The sequence below is a fragment of the Nannospalax galili genome, unplaced genomic scaffold (genome assembly GCF_000622305.1).
Source record: "Nannospalax galili isolate Female #2095 unplaced genomic scaffold, S.galili_v1.0 scaffold451, whole genome shotgun sequence".
In the NCBI taxonomy this organism is placed as follows: Eukaryota; Metazoa; Chordata; class Mammalia; order Rodentia; family Spalacidae; genus Nannospalax; species Nannospalax galili.
Window position 1 is genome coordinate 3,436,369 of NW_008331662.1, and position 17,114 is coordinate 3,453,482.

The following is a 17,114-nucleotide window of genomic DNA, read 5'->3' on the forward strand; positions in this document are numbered from 1 at the left end:
TATTTATTATTTTTATGTGTATGCGTGTATTGCCTGCATGTAGGTAAGTGCACCTGTGTCATGCAATGCCCACAGAGATCAGAAGAGGCCGTCGGATCCCCTGGGACTGGAGTTGCAGACAATTGTTAGCTGCATGTGGGTGCTGGGATTAGAACCTGGGTCTTCTGCAAGAACAGTCAGTGTTCTTAACCGCTGAGCCTTCTCTCCAGCCCCAGGTATTCTATATATTTTACCACGACTCCCTTAGTGTCATTGAGTCTCTGAGTACCAGTTTCCTTAAATTAAATTTTTGCTTATATCTTTAGACTTACATGTGTACATAAAAAACTTTTTTAAAAAAGAGGCATTATTGATTTCTCTAAATAACAAGGAATTGGAATACTTTTTATGGTCAAAGGGGCCAAAAGTTAGAACAGTAAGTGAAATTTATAGGAAAGTAGATTGTATATATAAGAATTTTAAAATTATGCCACTCTGCTTCCAATGTGCAATTTGTCTTTCAGGGTTTAAAAAAATATTACCATATGATGTGTGTGTGTGTGTGTGTGTGTGTGTGTGTATGTGTGTGTGTGTGTGTCACAGTGCATGTGTGGCAGTCAGAGGACAACTTTCAGGAGTTGGCTCTCTTCTTTCATCGTGGGATCTGAGAATCAAACTCAGGTGGTCAGGTCTGGTAAGCACATTTACCCACTAAACCACTTCACTGGCCTTTAATTTTTTTTTTTTTTTGGCTTTTTGAGACAGGGTTTCCCTATAGCCCCAGCTGTCCTGGAACTCACTATGTAGACCAGGCTGGCCTTGAACTCACAAGGATCCACCTGCCTCTGCCTCCTGAGTGCTGGGATTAAAGGCATGCGCCACCACGCCTGGCCTGGCCTTTAAAATTTTCAAAAATATTTTATTATTTTTGTTTCATGTGTATGAGTGTTTTTCCTGCATGTAAGTGAACCAATGTCATGCAATGCCCACGGAGATCAGAAGAGGATGTCAGATCCCCTGGAACTGGAGTTATGGACAGTTGTTAACTGCCATGTGGGTGCTGGGAATTGAACGTGGTCCTCTGTAAGAGTGGCCAGTGCTCTTAACCACTGAGCCATCTCTCCAGTCCCCTTTAGTATTTTTTTGAGACAGGGTCTCACAAAGCCCAGTCTGGTTTTGAAGTCACTATGTAGCTGAAGCTGACTTTGAACTTCTGGTCTTGCCTCTACTTCCCCAGTGCTGAAGTGTGCACCACCATACAGGTGGTAGTACTGGGGATGGAACCCAAAACTTTGTGCGTGCTAGGCAAGCATTCTACCAATTGAGCTACATACACCCCTAGCCACTGAAGTTTCAACTACCTGGAATCAACTATTGCCTCAAAATATTGAGTGAAAATTCCAGAAATAAAGAATAATTTTTTTAAGATTCAGAAATATTGAGGACAACTTAGACCAAAAGTCTCCACAGTTGATGTTTTATGAATTACGCTTGGCTGCAGAGCAAATATACTTGTTTGTGTGATATCTTTAACCAGTTTTGGAATGAATATACTGTTTAATTCAAATATAGGATGTATATTGAAGATAAATTTATAAGAAACTATGCTATAATGAGCCAGGCACAGTGGTACATTTCCTGTACTGCCAGCACTTGGGAGGTGGAGGCAGGAGGATTAGTTCAAGGTCAGCCTGGGCTTCAACAGCAACCAAACTATGTTATAACTTCAGTAAAGTGAAACCGGAAAGTTAGCTACAATGAAGCTGAAGAAGAAAGAAGGGAAGAATGGAAGGGTATGAACACTGCTTTTAAATTATCAAAGCTGGGTGTGGTGAAAGGGGCTTCTAACAGCACTCCAGAGGCAGAGGCAGGAGAATCAGGAGCTCAAGGACAATTTTGGCTACATAGCAAATTCGAGATCAGCCTGGGCTACGTGAGACCCTGTGTCAAAACAATTTTCAGAAATTAAATATACTGAATGAAATACTGTGTAATATGAATATGCTTATGTGTCAACTTTTCAGAGTATATGCAGAGGGAACCCCTTCTGCATATGAATGAAATATGAGTGAAAAGAATTTAGGCCATAAAAGGTACATTTTCAGAGGGGGGGGGAGGTATGGTATTTATTGTCTCTGTGACATAATCTGGGATAAAAATATGACAAAATACTTTTTAAAAAATGTTATTATTTTTATTTTATGTGTATGAGTGTATTGTCTGTATGTATGTGAGTGCACCCGTGTCGTGCAATGCCGCGGAGGTCAGAAGAGGGCTTCGGATTCCCCTGGAACTGGAGTGAAGGACGGTTCGTAGCCATCATGTGGGTTCTGGGAATCGAACCCGGGTCCTCTGCAAAAGCAGTCAGTGGCTTTAACGGCTGAGCCATCTCTCCAGCCCTGACAAAATATTTTTTAAAAATTATAAAGGTATTACAGGTCTGGCTAGAGGTGCTGGGTTGTATTTAAATATAAGTCAACGAGCTAAGAATGTACTGTTTCTCAGTTGAGGCTCTGGTCGGCAGGCAGCAGGCTTAGTCTGCCCTAAAATGAAAGTTCTATGTTCCTAGAATTAACTGCTTTGCAGGAGCATATGCTCAGACTCATTACAATTAGGAAAGAATGCAAAGCAGGTAAACAGAAAAAAAAAAATCCCTTTCATTATGAGAGAGGGGGAAAAAAAGGTGGGAAAAATATTCCATATAGACTTCTGTTAAGTTTGGGGCCCAGAGAATAGTCGTTGAATGAATTTGACATCCAGGGTCTTTCCGCTTAAGGGAAATTCTAATAGGGGGCGGGTCTCGGGATGGAGATAGAAGGGCTTTAGTGAAGGTTTGCTCCCGGGAGGAAACCCGCCTAGCAAAGATGCACTGAGCACCATCCCACTCTTCAGGGGAGATAGGAACAGGGAGCTCAGGTCCGACGCGGTTAGAATGTAGCCGCAGCCGCAGCGTCGGTATGATACCGCAGCGCTCACTATTGTGTCCCCACCGGCAGCGGAAGGACGGGGTTCCACCGCGACGTTAAAGAGTCCCTCTTTGTTCCGCACGGACCGCGGACACAGGGCGCCGTGTTCTTCCGCGCTGGTCCGCAGTCTCCGCCCCTCCGCGGGTCTGGAGAGCTGCCATTCGGCCCTGGAGCCGCTCCGCGCTCCCAGAATGCACCGGCAGTCCGCGGGAAACCAAAATGGCGAAGGGCTGTAGCCAAGTGGTCCGTGCTTGAGGCCAGTGTGGGAACGCTCACCTCCCCCCTCCCCAGCCTCGTCCCCGAGGACCTCGGAGTGTGCGTGCGGATGCACGGGTTTCCCGGCGGGGCGGGGGCCCAGTGAGAGCCCGGACGCGCGGGGAAGCGCCCACGGGGACCTGATTGCTTCTGTTTTCCTGTATGAAGCGGTTGGCACCACTGAAGTGACCGAATGAGGTAAGAGACCTTGGCCCAGGGACTGACTCCGGCGGAGGACGTGGGGTGGTGGTGTGGGGGGGAAGAGGAAGAAAGGCAAGTGAAAAAGGGAAAGATGGACGACCGGCTGGGGTAGAGGCTGCTTGCTGGGTGGGGGTGCTTTGCATTGACGCATATGCTGGAAGAATGGATGGAAGGCGCCGGCGGTGGAATGTTGGCGAACACAGGGGCTGAACCTGGCGTTTGGGGAGTCGGCACCCGGTGAAGCGTTGAGACCGGGAAGCTGCGTTGGGAGGGCAGGAAGGAACCTGGGGGCGGGAGACCGTTGGAGGGGCAGGATGAACCTGGTGGCGAGGGGTGGGGAACCGAGGGGAGGAGCCGTAGGAAATGGGGGCTGATGTGGGGAAAATGGGGGCTGATGTTGCCACCGAGTGGGGAGCTGCCTGGCACCTTAGGGGGTGCTGAGGGAGGGAGTAGCTTGGAACCAGAGGGTGGTCGGATTGTGTGGAATTGGAGTAAGGTGAGCTGGTGGACAGGCTGGATAGAGAATAAGGATGAGGGCAGTGGAGGCTGAAGTGGAGCCTGGAAGCTTGCAGGGAAGATGTGGGAGGTGAGATGAGGTAGGGGAAAGAGACCTTTTATTTGGAGGCTTTTATGTTTAGTTAAATCTCATTCTTCCCTGTTCAGACCTGTGTATTCCTGTTTACAACTTCGGTGATTGCAGTTTTAAGGGATGTAAACTGAATTTGCTAGGATTTCTTCATATATTTCTCCAGTGCCAGAACTCTTAACTGTGGTTTCCAATCTGGTGTCCTTGATAGTTAGAATTTTTCTTGGGAAGCAATTAGAAGGAACAGATGGAATTAACGGGTGGTTTGAGAGTTGGTGAACAATGGGAAAAGGGTTAGAGAATGCTATTCTGTTATTCTTTAAAACATTTAACTCGGCCTGAAGATAGAACCATGTAATACTAACTCGAATATGAAAATAGAGGTAAGCATGTGAATAACATGGAAAGTGCTGAGTGAGATCAGTACAGAGCTAGAAATGATGTAAATAGTGGTGGATTTGACTCCATATGCTGTAGTAGTAACTTTCTCCTTCAGATAGATTTCATGTGATCTACACTCCACCTTGTCTCCAGGCAGGTTTCAGTTTTCATTTTTCTCTTGGGAATTTCTTTTTTGGGGAATGAATTTAAAAGTCACTGTGATAAAATAAGATGAACTTAAATTCTTAAGTGGCCTTTTAGGAGGCTGGGCAATGCTTTTTAAAAGGAACCATTTTGACCAAGACTGTATGTGCCCAGTAGTTGGAGCAAAAAGAGCTTATTTTTTATTTGGTGAGATATACTCTCATTCTGAGCCCAGGCTGGCTTTGAATGTGTGAACATCTTACTGCTTCAGCTTCCTGAGAGCTGGGATTACAGGTGTGAGCCACCATACACAGCTCAAGAAGTTGGTTTTAAGTTTCCTGACATTAAACATTCTGTTTTCTATTGAGAGTGTTAATTTGCACGCCCAATTTGCAATGATAACCTGAGAAGGGATGCAAGGTGAAACTTTTTTTAGTTCCTAAATATAAGAATGCATTTGAATTGACAATTTAGAATTTGTTCACCTTAATTTTTTTAAGTGCTAAAAATGTTCCAAGTATTTGAATTAAGGGTGCACCTGTTTCCTGATACTGCATATTTATAATAATAATAGACACTAAAGGAAGGTTATGCCTATCAGGATGACATGCATATACAACTTTAGAATTAGATATGTAGAAATCATCTACTTAAACTTTTCTAGATTAAATTTATTTAATAGTTATTTAAGTTAATCATGTTGCCTCAAAGTTCTGTTCACAAAGGAATCTTATTCTGTGTATTCTGCTGTGGGCCATTAACTCTTTGATGCCATGGGTTATAAACAGACCTTTTCATTAGGCTTTTGAAAATATAATTTGCTTTTTCATATTTTACTATTATCTTTACATCTGACTTGAAACTGGAAGTGTAGTGATAATCTGTTTTAACATGGGAAATTTGCCTCGAAGACATTGCCATGACCAACATCTATTGTGTGGTGGTTCTGAAAGTATAATTAAAAAGTTTTGATTTCTTTTTATTTTTATGTGTATGAGTGTTTTGGGTGCATGTGCACCCATGCATGCAATGCCCATAGAAGCCAAGAGAGGACGTCAGATCCCCTGGAACTGGAGTTATGGATGGTCATTAGCACCATGTGGATGCTGGGAACCCATCTTGGTCCTTTGCAAGAGCAGTTAGTGCTCTTAACCACTGAACTATCTATCCAAGCTCCTGAAAGTAGAATTTAACTACTGTTTGTGTATCCTTCCATGAATTGTGTTCCTTGGTAGACATTTTTATACTTGTGTATTCATTCCTACAAGAAAATTTCACTTACTGAAGTGAAATAACAGTATATCAACCTTAAATTGGAATATAGGAGTTTCTTTGTAGATGTGTTACGTAAAAAAATTTCAGTAGAGCTTTCTGTAGCAATGTCACTGTTCCATATTTGCCTTATCCAATATGGTAGCCACTAGTCACATGTAGATATTGAACACTAGCAACACAAATTAGTAGCGAGACAGACCTAGAACTGAATTTATCTTTATCTCACCTTCCCGGGTTTTCCTAAGTTTCCCAGACTGGCTTTGACCTTGAGATCCTCCTCCCTTAGCCATTGTAGTGGTACCTGTGATTACAGACCTGTGCCATCAGTTCCCGTTTAAGAACTGTGTTAATTAAAATCAAACTTTAGCTAGGGATGGTGACACACACCTTTAATCCCAGTACTTAGGAGGCAGAGGCAGGTGGAGTTTTGTATCTGAGGTTAGCTTGGTCTACATACAGAGACCTGTCTCAAAAAAAAAAAAAAAAAAAGTTTGTGCGTGTGAGTGTGTGTGTGTGTGTGTGTGTGTGTGTGTGTGTGTGGCTGGAGAGATGACTCAGTGGTTAAGAGCCCTTCTCTTCCAGAGGGCTCAAGTTTGCTCTCCAGCACTCACGTGGAGAAGTTTACAACTGCCTGTAACTCCAGCTCCAGGGGTTTCAACAACCCTCTTGTTGTACCCCCCCCCCACATAAATGAAAATAAAAATAAAAATTTTTTTGAAAACAAAAACCAAAAAAAACCCACGCAAACGCCACAAACCACAAAACTTAAATTTTAGAGGCTTGGAAGATGACCTCAGTGGGTAGAGGGCTTGATTTGAATCCTTGGCACCCATATAAAAGCTGGGCATGGCAACATACCTAGGTAACTAACTCCAGTGGTGGTGGGGGTGGGAGTGATGGTGATGGCAGCAGAGATAGCAGATCCTCAAAACTTTCTGGCCATCCAGTCTAGCTAAATTGGAGAGCTCCAGGATTGTTGAAGAAACCCAATTTCAGAAAATGAGGTGGTGGAGGGTGATAGAGGAAGACACCTGTGTCAAACTCACCTTCACATTTAAGCTTGCAAAGCGCACGTGAGGCACACATGCACACACATGAATACATACACATGCATATACCACACACAAAACAACCTTCCCCTAGATCTAAACTTTAAATGGCTCTATGTAGCAGGGGTCATAATTTTGAAAAGCATAGTATTAGGGATTATTTCATCCAATATTATGAATTAACATACTTAACTGGAAATCACAGGAAACCAAGCAAAAGAAAACTGTTTTAGAGCTGAGTAATTTTTTTTAAAAAAGAAAGAATCTGGGTGTTGTGGCACACACCTTTAATCCTAGAACTTGGGAGACAGAGGCAGGTAGATTTCTGTGAGTTCCAGGCCAACCTGGGCTACAAAGTGAGGACCCCCCCCCATCTCAACAAATAAACAAAAATAAACCTGGTAAACTTAAGATTTTCTTTGTCCAATTTAACACAAAATAGCCTTCATTTTTGATGCAGTATCTCTGTCATATATTTATATATACTGTTGTAAAAGAGGGTGTGAGGGCAAGGTTGGGGAAGGGGGTCTTAATTTGATTAAGAACTGTTGTATGAAATAAAGGTTCAGTAAAATATTTTAAAAAAGAATAGTAAAGTATTTCAGTGCATTTGGCCTTGAACATGCGTAGCTAATGAGAAAGCTGCTTTTTTAAAGGTTTGTATTTTTAAATTATGTGTTGTCTCTTTCTCCCTCCATATATATCCCAGGCTGCCCTGAAACTCAGTGTATCAGAGAATGACCTTGAGTCCTGAGTGCTGGTATTGCAGGGATGAGCCAGCATTCCTGGTTTATGTGGTGCTGGGGATTGGACCCAGGAGGGTTTTATGTATACCAGCCAAGCTGCTTAGTATTACAAAAAGCAACCAAATGGATGGTAGGAGTGCTAGTTTACTTTGTTACTTTTGAAAAGTGTTCTTGGGCTGGAGCTGTAGCTCAGTTCGTAGAGTATTTGCCTGGTATGCATGGGGCTGTGGGTTCCATCCTTATCACCTCCTAAAATTCAGTGTAGTGGTGCATACCTACAGCCCTAGCATTTGGAAGGTGGAAGAGACAAGGAGGTTCAGATGTTTATGGTCATCCTCAGCTACATAATGAGTTTGAAGCCAGCTTGGGATATGTGAGCCTTTTTTTTTTTTTCTTTATTTTATGTGTACCAGTGTATTGCCTGCATGTATGTGAGTGCACCCGTGTCGTGCAATGCTGTGGAGGTCAGAAGAGGGCTTCAGATTCCCCTGGAACTGGAGTTAAGGATGGTTCATAGCTGCCATGTGGGTGCTGGGAATTGAACCTGGGTCCTCTGTAAGAGCGATCAATGCTCTTACCGCTGAGCCAGGGAAATCCGACGCCCTCTTCTGACCTCCGTGGCATTACATGACATGGGTACACTCACATACATGCAGGCAATACACTCATACACGAGGCAGGCGTATCTCTGTGAGTTCAAGGCCAGCCTGGTCTACATAGTGAGTTCCAAGACAACTGGGGCTACAGGGAGACCCTGTCTCAAAAAGATCAAATAAATGAATAAATAAATAAACGTTTTTAAAATTTGTGTGTGTGTTGTGTGTGCATGTGTGTGGAGGTTGGAGGAGAATTTTGTAGAGTCAGTTCTCTCCTTCTAACTTTACATGGGTTCAAGGAATTGAACTCAGGTCACCAGGCTTGTGTGGCAAGTGCCTTTACCAGCTGAGCCATCTCGTTGGCTCTCCGCTCGTATTTTATTTACTTATTTTCTTAAGTTTATTTATTTTTTTTAATTTCATGTATATGAGTGTTTGCCTGCATGTTATATGTACCACATGCATTTCTGCTGCCCAAGGAGGCCAGAAGAGGGCATTAGATCCCCTGGAACTGGAGTTACATATGGATTTAGGTGGTGGGAACTGAACCTGGGTCCTCTGCAAGAGTGACAAATGCTCTTAATTGCTGAGTCATCTCTCCAACCCCCTCTACTTTTATTTTAAAAATGATATTTTAAAGATTTAAAAAAATTATTATTCTTATGTGTATACATGTATTGCTTGCTTGTTGGTAAGTGCACCCATGTTGTGCAGTGCCCAAGGAGGTCAGAAGAGGCTGTCGGATCCCCTGGGACTGGAGTTATGGGCAGTTGTTAGCTGCCATGTGGGTGCTGGGCTTTGAACCCGGGTCTTCTGCAAGAACAACCAGTATTCTTAACTGCTGAACTGTCCCTCCAGCCCCTATTTTAAAGATTTTTAAAAGTGAAATTTATATATTGAAATCACAAATGCTAACACTTGAGCTTTTCCTTTTAATATTTTCTTGCGATAAAATTCATCTATCATCTTTATATTTTTATACTTCATGTGTACCCTTACGTATCCAATTCAGTCGTATTTGGTGTATTCAGCTTTGCAACCGTTGCTGTTGTATAATTTCAGAACATTTCAGGACTGGAATGATAGCCAAGTTAGTAGAATGCTTGTCTTGCAAGCATGAGGACCTGAGTTCAACTTTGAGAGCCCATGTGAAAATGCCTGGTGTGGTTGTATGTGCATTTGTAATCCCAGTACTGGGGAGGCAGAGGCAGGACAATCCCAGGGGCTCCTAGCTTAGCCTAGTGTGTAAGCTCTTAGCTCAGGAGAGATCCTGCCTTAAAGGAGATGGACAGCCTTCATGAAGATGACACCTGAGATTCAGCTCTGGCTTCTATGTGCATGTGTACACACTTATATCCACATTCACATTCACACACATAAAAAAATTTATGCTGGAAAAAAAATTGTGTCCATTAGCATTCATTCTCTGTTCTTGTCTTTCCTTACCACCTGCAACCACTGCTGCAGTTTCTGTATGTAGATGTGCCTCTTCTAGATATTTCATGTCAGTGGAAGTGTATAACTGTGTCTGGCTCCTTTCATTTGCTGTAATGCTTTCAAGGTACACACATGCTTGTTGAGATGAATCAGTACTTCATTTCCTTATATGGAAATTACATTTTGTTTTTCTAATGATTGATGGACATTTGGCTTGTGTCTCCTGTTTTGGGATAAGTAATACATGAACATTCATGCACAGAGTTTTTGTGAACATAGGTTTTCATTTCTCGGATTCCATATATATACAGGAGTACAATTGCTAGGTGGGTAATGATAACTTTGTTTCACATTCTGAGAGACTGTTAAGTTGTTTTTTAGGTTATGAAGTATCCAGTTTCTTTACACACTGACTAGTACTTGCTTTTGTCTCTCTTTTTGAGACAGGGTCTCATTACGTAGCACTGGCTAGCCTGGAGCTGGCTTTGTAGACCAGTTGTTCTGGTTACTAACTCAGAGAGATCTGCCTGCTTCTGCCTCTACTTGGAATTAAAGGCCTGGTCTATGGGCTATCTTTTTTTTATTAAATCATCTTAGTGATTAGTAGGTGTGCAGTATTTCATTGTGATTGGGGACTTTTTATTTCCCTATTGACTAGGCAAGTTGAACACTTTCCATGTACTCACAGGCCACAAACTATTTTATGTTGTATGGGTGTTTTGCCTGCATGTGACCCAGGTCCTCTGGAAGAGCAGCCAGTGCTTTAACCACTGAGCCATCTCTTCAGCCCCTCCCTCCCTTTTCTTTCTAAAAAATCGCTCTCTCTCTCTCTCTCTCTCTCTCTCTCTCTCTCTCTCTCTCTCTCTCGTTGTTTGAGATAAGATCTTAACTGGTTGGATAGCTTGGAACTTGAAGTGTAGACCAGCCTGGGCTTGAACTTGTGGCAGTCCTCCTTCCTCTACCTCTCTAGTGTTGGTGTTATGGACTTGTGCTAGCATACCTAGCTTTGTATGTGTTCTTTGAAGAATTATTTATTTACCTCTCTTGCCTATGAAAAAAAACTTAATTTTTAAAAAAATTGTTGAGTTATAGCTGGGCGTGGTGGCACACACCTTTAATCCCAGCACTCGGGAGGCAGAGGCAGGCGGATCTCTGTGAGTTCAAGGCCAGCCTGGTCTACGTGGTGAGTTCCAGGCAGGCCAGCTGGGGCTACAGGGAGACCCTGTATCAAAAAGACCAAAAAAAAAAAAAAAAAAAAAGAAAGATTGTTGAGTTTTAAGAATTCTTTGTGTTTTTCACATATAAGGCCCTTCTCAGATACATGATTTGTAAGCACCACCACTCCCATTTTGTAGATTTTTTTTATTTTTAATATGGAACACTTCACGAAATTGCATGTCATCCTTGCGCCCTGCCCTGCTGATCTCTATATCCTTCGATTTTTAGTTTTATTTTTTGGTTTTTTTTTTTTTTTTTTACTTTGTTGATGGTGTCTTTATTTCACATGTATGCATGTGTTGCTTGCATGTATGTAAGTGCCCCCATGTCATGCAGTGCTCATGGAGGTCAGACGAGGACATCTGATTCTCTGGAACTGGAGTTATAAATGGTTTTTAACTGCTATGTGCATGCTGGGAACTGAACCTGGGTCTTCTGCAAGAACAGCTAGTACTTTTAACTGCTGAGCCATCTCTCCAGTCCCAGTGGTATCTTTTGAAGAACAAAAATATTTAATTTTTTGGAGACAAGGTCTCTTATATTCCAGGCTCACCAGTGTAGCTAAAGATAACATTGAACTTCTGATTCTCCAGCCTCCACTTTCTGAGTACTAGGACTAGCTCAGTTTATGGGTGGTGAGGATTGAACCTAGTACTTCATACCTGCTTGGCAAGGCATGCTACCAGCTAATTTACATCCCAAGCCCAGAATTTTAAATTAAAAAGGAAATTTGAAGTGTGTGTGTGTGTGTGTGTGTGTGTGTGTGTGTGTATTTTTGCAGAGATATTATGGAGAATTCTTTTGCTTATTCGTCTATCAATATATCTATTGGGGACTTTCTGTGTTGAATGTAGTCTTGGGTGTTAGAGATATGTTGTTGAACAAAAGATATAGTCACTGTTTTTGTAGAGTATTATACATTTGCTAAAACTGTTGAACCATGACTTTAGTTATGATGAAACAATAAAATAGATTTATAATGTGGAGCATGCTGTCAAGACAGCTGAATGCAAAAGTATCAAGTGTTAGAAAAACCAAACAAGGACGTAGCTGAGATTAGAGAAAACAAAAGAAGCTTGATCACCAAATGAAACACACAGGCTTGACTGGATTCAGGATTTTGAAAAGAAAAAAAAAGGTATAAAGGACATTTAAAAAAGATTAAAAAAAATTTTATGTGTGTGAGTGTTTTGCCTGCATATGTAATTGTACCATGTCTGTGCAGTGCCCATGGAGGCCAGAGCCCCTGGAACAGGGGTTAGGGATGGTTGTCAGCCACTACATGTGTGCTGGGCACAACCTGGGTCCTCTGCAAGCGTAGCCAATGCTCTTAACTGCTGAGCCATTTCTTCAGCCCCTAGGACATTTTTTAAGATTTATTTTTAATTATGTATATGTGGGGGAGGGCTATTTACCAGTGGCCTTGGAGGCCAGAAGTTTCCCTAGAGTTGCAGATGATTGTGAGCTGCTTGATGTGGGTACAAGGATCCAAACCAAGGTCCTCTGCAAAAGCAAATATTATGCGTATGTGTGTATTGCCTGCATGTAGGTAAGTATACCCGTGTTGTGCAATGCCCACGGAGGTCAGAAGAGGCTGTCGGATCCCCTGGGACTGGTGTTACAAACAGTTGTTAGCAGCCATATGGGTGCTGGGATTTGAACCCTGGTCTCCTGCAAGAACAACCAGTGTTCTTAACTGCTGAGCCATCTCTCCAGCCCCCATAAAGGACTTTTTTTTTTTTTTTGTCTTTTTGAGACAGGGTCTTCCTGTAGCCCCAGCTGTCCTGGAACACACTGTGTAGACCAGGCTGGCCTTGAACTCAACAGAGATCTGCCTGCCTCTGCCTCCTGAGTGTTGGGATTAAAGGCGTGTGCTGCCACACCCGGCGACAAGGACTTTTTAAAAAACCTATTATAATGGTTTTAAATTTTAACCTTATGCTGCAGAGAATGCAAGCCTACTCTGGGATACATGAGACCCTGTTGGGAAAAAAATAAAAAGATAATGGAAATGATTTACCATGGGCTGGAGAGATAGATCAAAGGTTAAAAGTACCTACCATTTTTGTAGAGGATCTGGGTTTGAGTCTCAGCACCCACACCATGCAGTACAAACCTGTAACTTTAGTTCCAGGGGATCTGATGCCCTCTGGCCTCCATGGAGACCATCATAAAAACTCATGCAGGCACACATAAATATCCATCCATCCATTCATCCATCAATCAACACACATAAATATACATCCATCAGTCAGTCAGTCAGCCAGCCAGCCAGCCAGCCAGCCAGCCAGCCAGCCAGCCAGCCAGCCAGTCAGCCCTCCACATAAACTCATGTAGGCACACATACATACACATCAATCATTTATTCATTATTTATGGGTTTTTTTTTTTTTATCTTTTTTTGAGATAGGGTCTCCTTATAGCTCCAGTTGGCCTGGAATTTGCTATGCAGACCGGCTGGCCTTGAATTCAGAGAGATCCGCCTGCCTCTGCCTCTCGAGTGCTGGAATTAAAGGCAAGTGCTGGAATCAAAGGTGTGCGCCATCCTGGCTTCATTATTCATTTTTAAAAAAATTTATTATTTTTTGTGTATTAGTGTATTGACTGCATTTGTGTAAGTGCACCCGCGTCATGCAGTGCTGGCCGAGGTCAGAAGAAGGTGTCCGATTCCCCCGGAACTGGAGTTACGGATGGTTGTTAGCAACCATGTGGGTGCTAGGAATTGAACCTGGGTCCTCTACAAGAGCAGTCAGTGCTCTTAACCGCTGAGCCATCTCTCCAGCCCCCATTATTTAATTTTAAAAGAAGAAATGCAGGGTCTGGAGAGATGGCTCAGTGGTTAAGAGCATTGGCTGCTTTTGCAGAGGACCCAGGTTTCATTCCCAGCACCCACATGGTGGTTAACTCCTGTAATTATAGTTCCAAGGGATCCAGTGCCCTTCTGACCTCCATGGGTGTTGCACAACACAGGTGCACTTACATATATGCAGGCAATACACTCATACACATAAAATAAAAATAATAAATAAAGTATTTTTTAAAATGTGAAAAAGAAGAAATGGGCCGGGCAGGTGGCACACACTTTCAATCCTAGCACTTGGGAAGCAGAGGCAGGCAAATCTCTGAGTTCTAAGCCAGCCAGGGCTACATAGTGAGACCTTGTCTCATAAGAAAAGGAAAAATGAAAACAAAAAACAAAAAACGGAAAGTTCTTACACTTAGACATATAGTGATGGTGGATCTTCTTTGTCAGTTTGATTTGATTTAGAGTCACTATGGAAGTACACCTCTGGATGTGCCTATGATTGTTTCCGTCAGGGAACACCCATCCTGAATGTGTGAGGCACCATACCTATGGTTTGGGTCCTGAGTTGGATAAAAAGGAAGAAAAAGTTGAGCATGAACATTGATTTCTTTCTCCCATGGCTTCCTTCCCTTTGCATGGTGGTCTATGCACTCTGAGACTGTGAGCCACAATAAGCCATTTCTTTCTCTTTTTAAAAATATTTTTATTTTATTATTTTTATTTTATATGTATTAGTGTATTGCCTTATGTATATGAGTGCACCCATGCTGTGCAATGCTGTGGAGGTCAGAAGAGGGCTTTGGATTTCCCTGGAACTGGAGTAAGGATGGTTTGTAGCTGCCATGTGGGTGCTGGGAACCTGGGTCCTCTGCAAGAGCAGTCAGTGCTCTTAACCACTGAGCCATTTCTCCAGCCCCCAATAAGCTGTTTCTTACATTGCTTTTGTCACAACCATGAGAAAAATAACGAATGCACATTTTTAATAAAATTTCAAGCCATCAAGGGTAAAAGAGCTACAGAGACTGGGGTAGGTAGCCTACCAAGGACTAGAAATGAGTGGTATCAGATTTAACATTCTAAAAATTTATTTTATGTGTCTTAAGTGTTTTGCCTCCATGTATGGTAAGTATACCACATGTGCAATGCCTGGGGAGGCCAGAGGAGGATGTTGGATCCCCTGGAACTGGAGTTACGGGTGGTTGTTAGCTGGTAGGGTTTTGCCCAGACTGACCTGGAACTCCTGTCTTGAATTGTTTTCCCACCTCTCCTGAGTAGCTGGGACTCTAGGTGCCCTTCCCTGCAACCCTGCCAGTGAGTTGTCACTAGGACTGAGATGGTTTTAGATATGTGAGGGCTCAGAGAAGTTACAAGCTCATACCCTTTCAATTGCATGGCACTGCTCTAGCAAAAGAATTTGTGCTTGGGGGGCTGGAGAGATGGCTCAGTGGTTAAGAGCACTGACTGCTCTTGCAGAGGACCTGGGTTCAATTCCCAGCACCCACATGGTGGCTAACAACCATCTGTAACTCCAGTTCTGGGGGAATCCAACATCTTCTGACCTCCTTGGGCATTGCACGACTTGGGTGCACTTACATGCAGGCAATACACTTACACACATAAAATAAAAATAATAAATAAAATATAAAAAAAAAGAATTTGTGCTCTAGAAATTGGAGTTACAGATGGTTGTGAGCTGCCATATGGGTGCTGGGAACTGAAGCAAAGTCCTCTGCAAAGATCATCATGTGCTCTTAACCACTGAACCATCTCTCTAGCCCCAGAAATTATTTTAAACAGAAAGCACAATTATTTGGAAATAAGGAAATACCTTCCAGAAGAAATAACTGAGTTAAAAAAAAGAATCACCTGTTCTGAAAGCAGGTCTGGGATGGGGGCGGGGCACCACCACTTTTCAGTTATTACCTCCCCTTTCCCCGCAAATAGAATATCTTTTATTTATTCTTTAACCATTGCGTACATGTTAACAGTAAATCTTGATCATATCCATCCCTTACTCCCTCCTTCTACTCCCCCTTCCTCTTCATGGTCTCAGAGTCTCTGTCTCTGTCTCTCTCTCTCTCTGTTTCTTGGCACTCCACTGCATCCAGTTAGTGCTGGCTCTTGGAATGTTGACTGTTCTTGTTGACTTGATTGTGTGCAGTTCTTGTGGAAGCACTCACTCACCAGTGAGTTCATGAGTGCAGTGTCCAGAAGACAGCATTTCACAGCATTCCTCACTGCCCTCTGGCCCTTAGCATTCACTTCTATCCCCTGTTCCTTGATGTTCCCTGAGTACCAGGGAGGAAAGGGTTAATATAGATATTCCATTTAGGGCTGTGCACTCAGTAGTCATTTATTTTTAGTGTCTTTACTGAGAACCGTAGGGCAGAAGCATCTCTAAGGTTGAAGGCAACACTAATCTATGTGAACAAGCATCAGTATTTAGAAGGCTGTTGGACTGACCTGTCTATTTAGCAAGACAACGGCAGTAGGTTCCCCCCAGGGCTTGTGACTCCTGAGCCATGGAATTTTTTCCCCATATTTTAATTTATTTAACTTTAATTTTGTGTATGAGTGTTCTAACTGCATGTATGTAAGTACACCTATATCATGCAATGCCTACATAGTTCAGAAGAGGGTGTTGGATCCCCTAGAACTGCAGTTATGGGCAGTTGCTAGTCACCATGTGGATGTTGGAACAGAAACTTGGTCCTTTGCAAGAGCAACCAGTGCTCTTAACTGCTAAGCCATCTCTCTAGCCCCCTGAACCATGAACTTTTGACTAGGTTTATAGTACCAGAATTTATTCCTTTCTTACTACTTAATTTAAAAAATTTAATGTATGATTATGTTTGTAATAGTTCTAAAACTAAGAAAGTAGAGCTAGCTTTTAGGCTGCCTGCTTTATACTTTCTGACCTCTAGGTTGAACTTTGGTTCCTTTGATGGTAGATTTTCATCAATTCCTCAATTAGAAATGCAACTTGACATGGGTTTCATGTTACTATACCTGTCTCAAGAGGTAAGAGAATTCCTTTCCCACAGATTGGGTACAGGATCAACCTTAAATAGAGTGCTACTTCTCTTGTGCCCAGGGTCTGTTTTGACTCTTACCGAGCTTCATTAATTTTATGGTGTCTAAGAAAGATTTTACGAAAGTGGCTCCCTCATTAGGTTACGTTATCTCCTGCGCATCCCAGGGAGTAGAAGAAATTTTGGGGAAGAATATGGGAACCATGGCAGTTTGGGCTGTTTTAAAAGATGATACTTAAGCCCTGCATGGTGATTCATGACCATAATCCCAGCATTTAGTAAACAGAGCAGGAGAGTGGCTGTAAATTTGAGGCCAGCCTGAGTTACATCGTAGGTTTCAGGCCAGCCTGGGCTACAGCATGGCATCCTGTCTTGAAACGTGAAAACCAACCAAGTTAAGCCAATCTAAAAACAAAATAAAAAAAGCTGAGGCTTGTGGCTAT

General features: G+C 42.6%; 1 protein-coding gene across 1 annotated transcript in view; it reads left to right on the forward strand.

Annotated features, from left to right (window-relative positions):
• The first annotated feature begins 3,050 nt into the window (after nt 1-3,050).
• The window catches only part of Mtf2 (metal response element binding transcription factor 2), a 54,163-nt gene continuing 40,099 nt past the window's right edge, over nt 3,051-17,114 (forward strand). Inside the window, exon 1 of the mRNA XM_008826849.3 lies at nt 3,051-3,398. Coding sequence (XP_008825071.2) covers nt 3,394-3,398 — 5 coding nt within the window. The 5' untranslated portion in view covers nt 3,051-3,393. The remainder of the gene's footprint in view (nt 3,399-17,114) is intronic.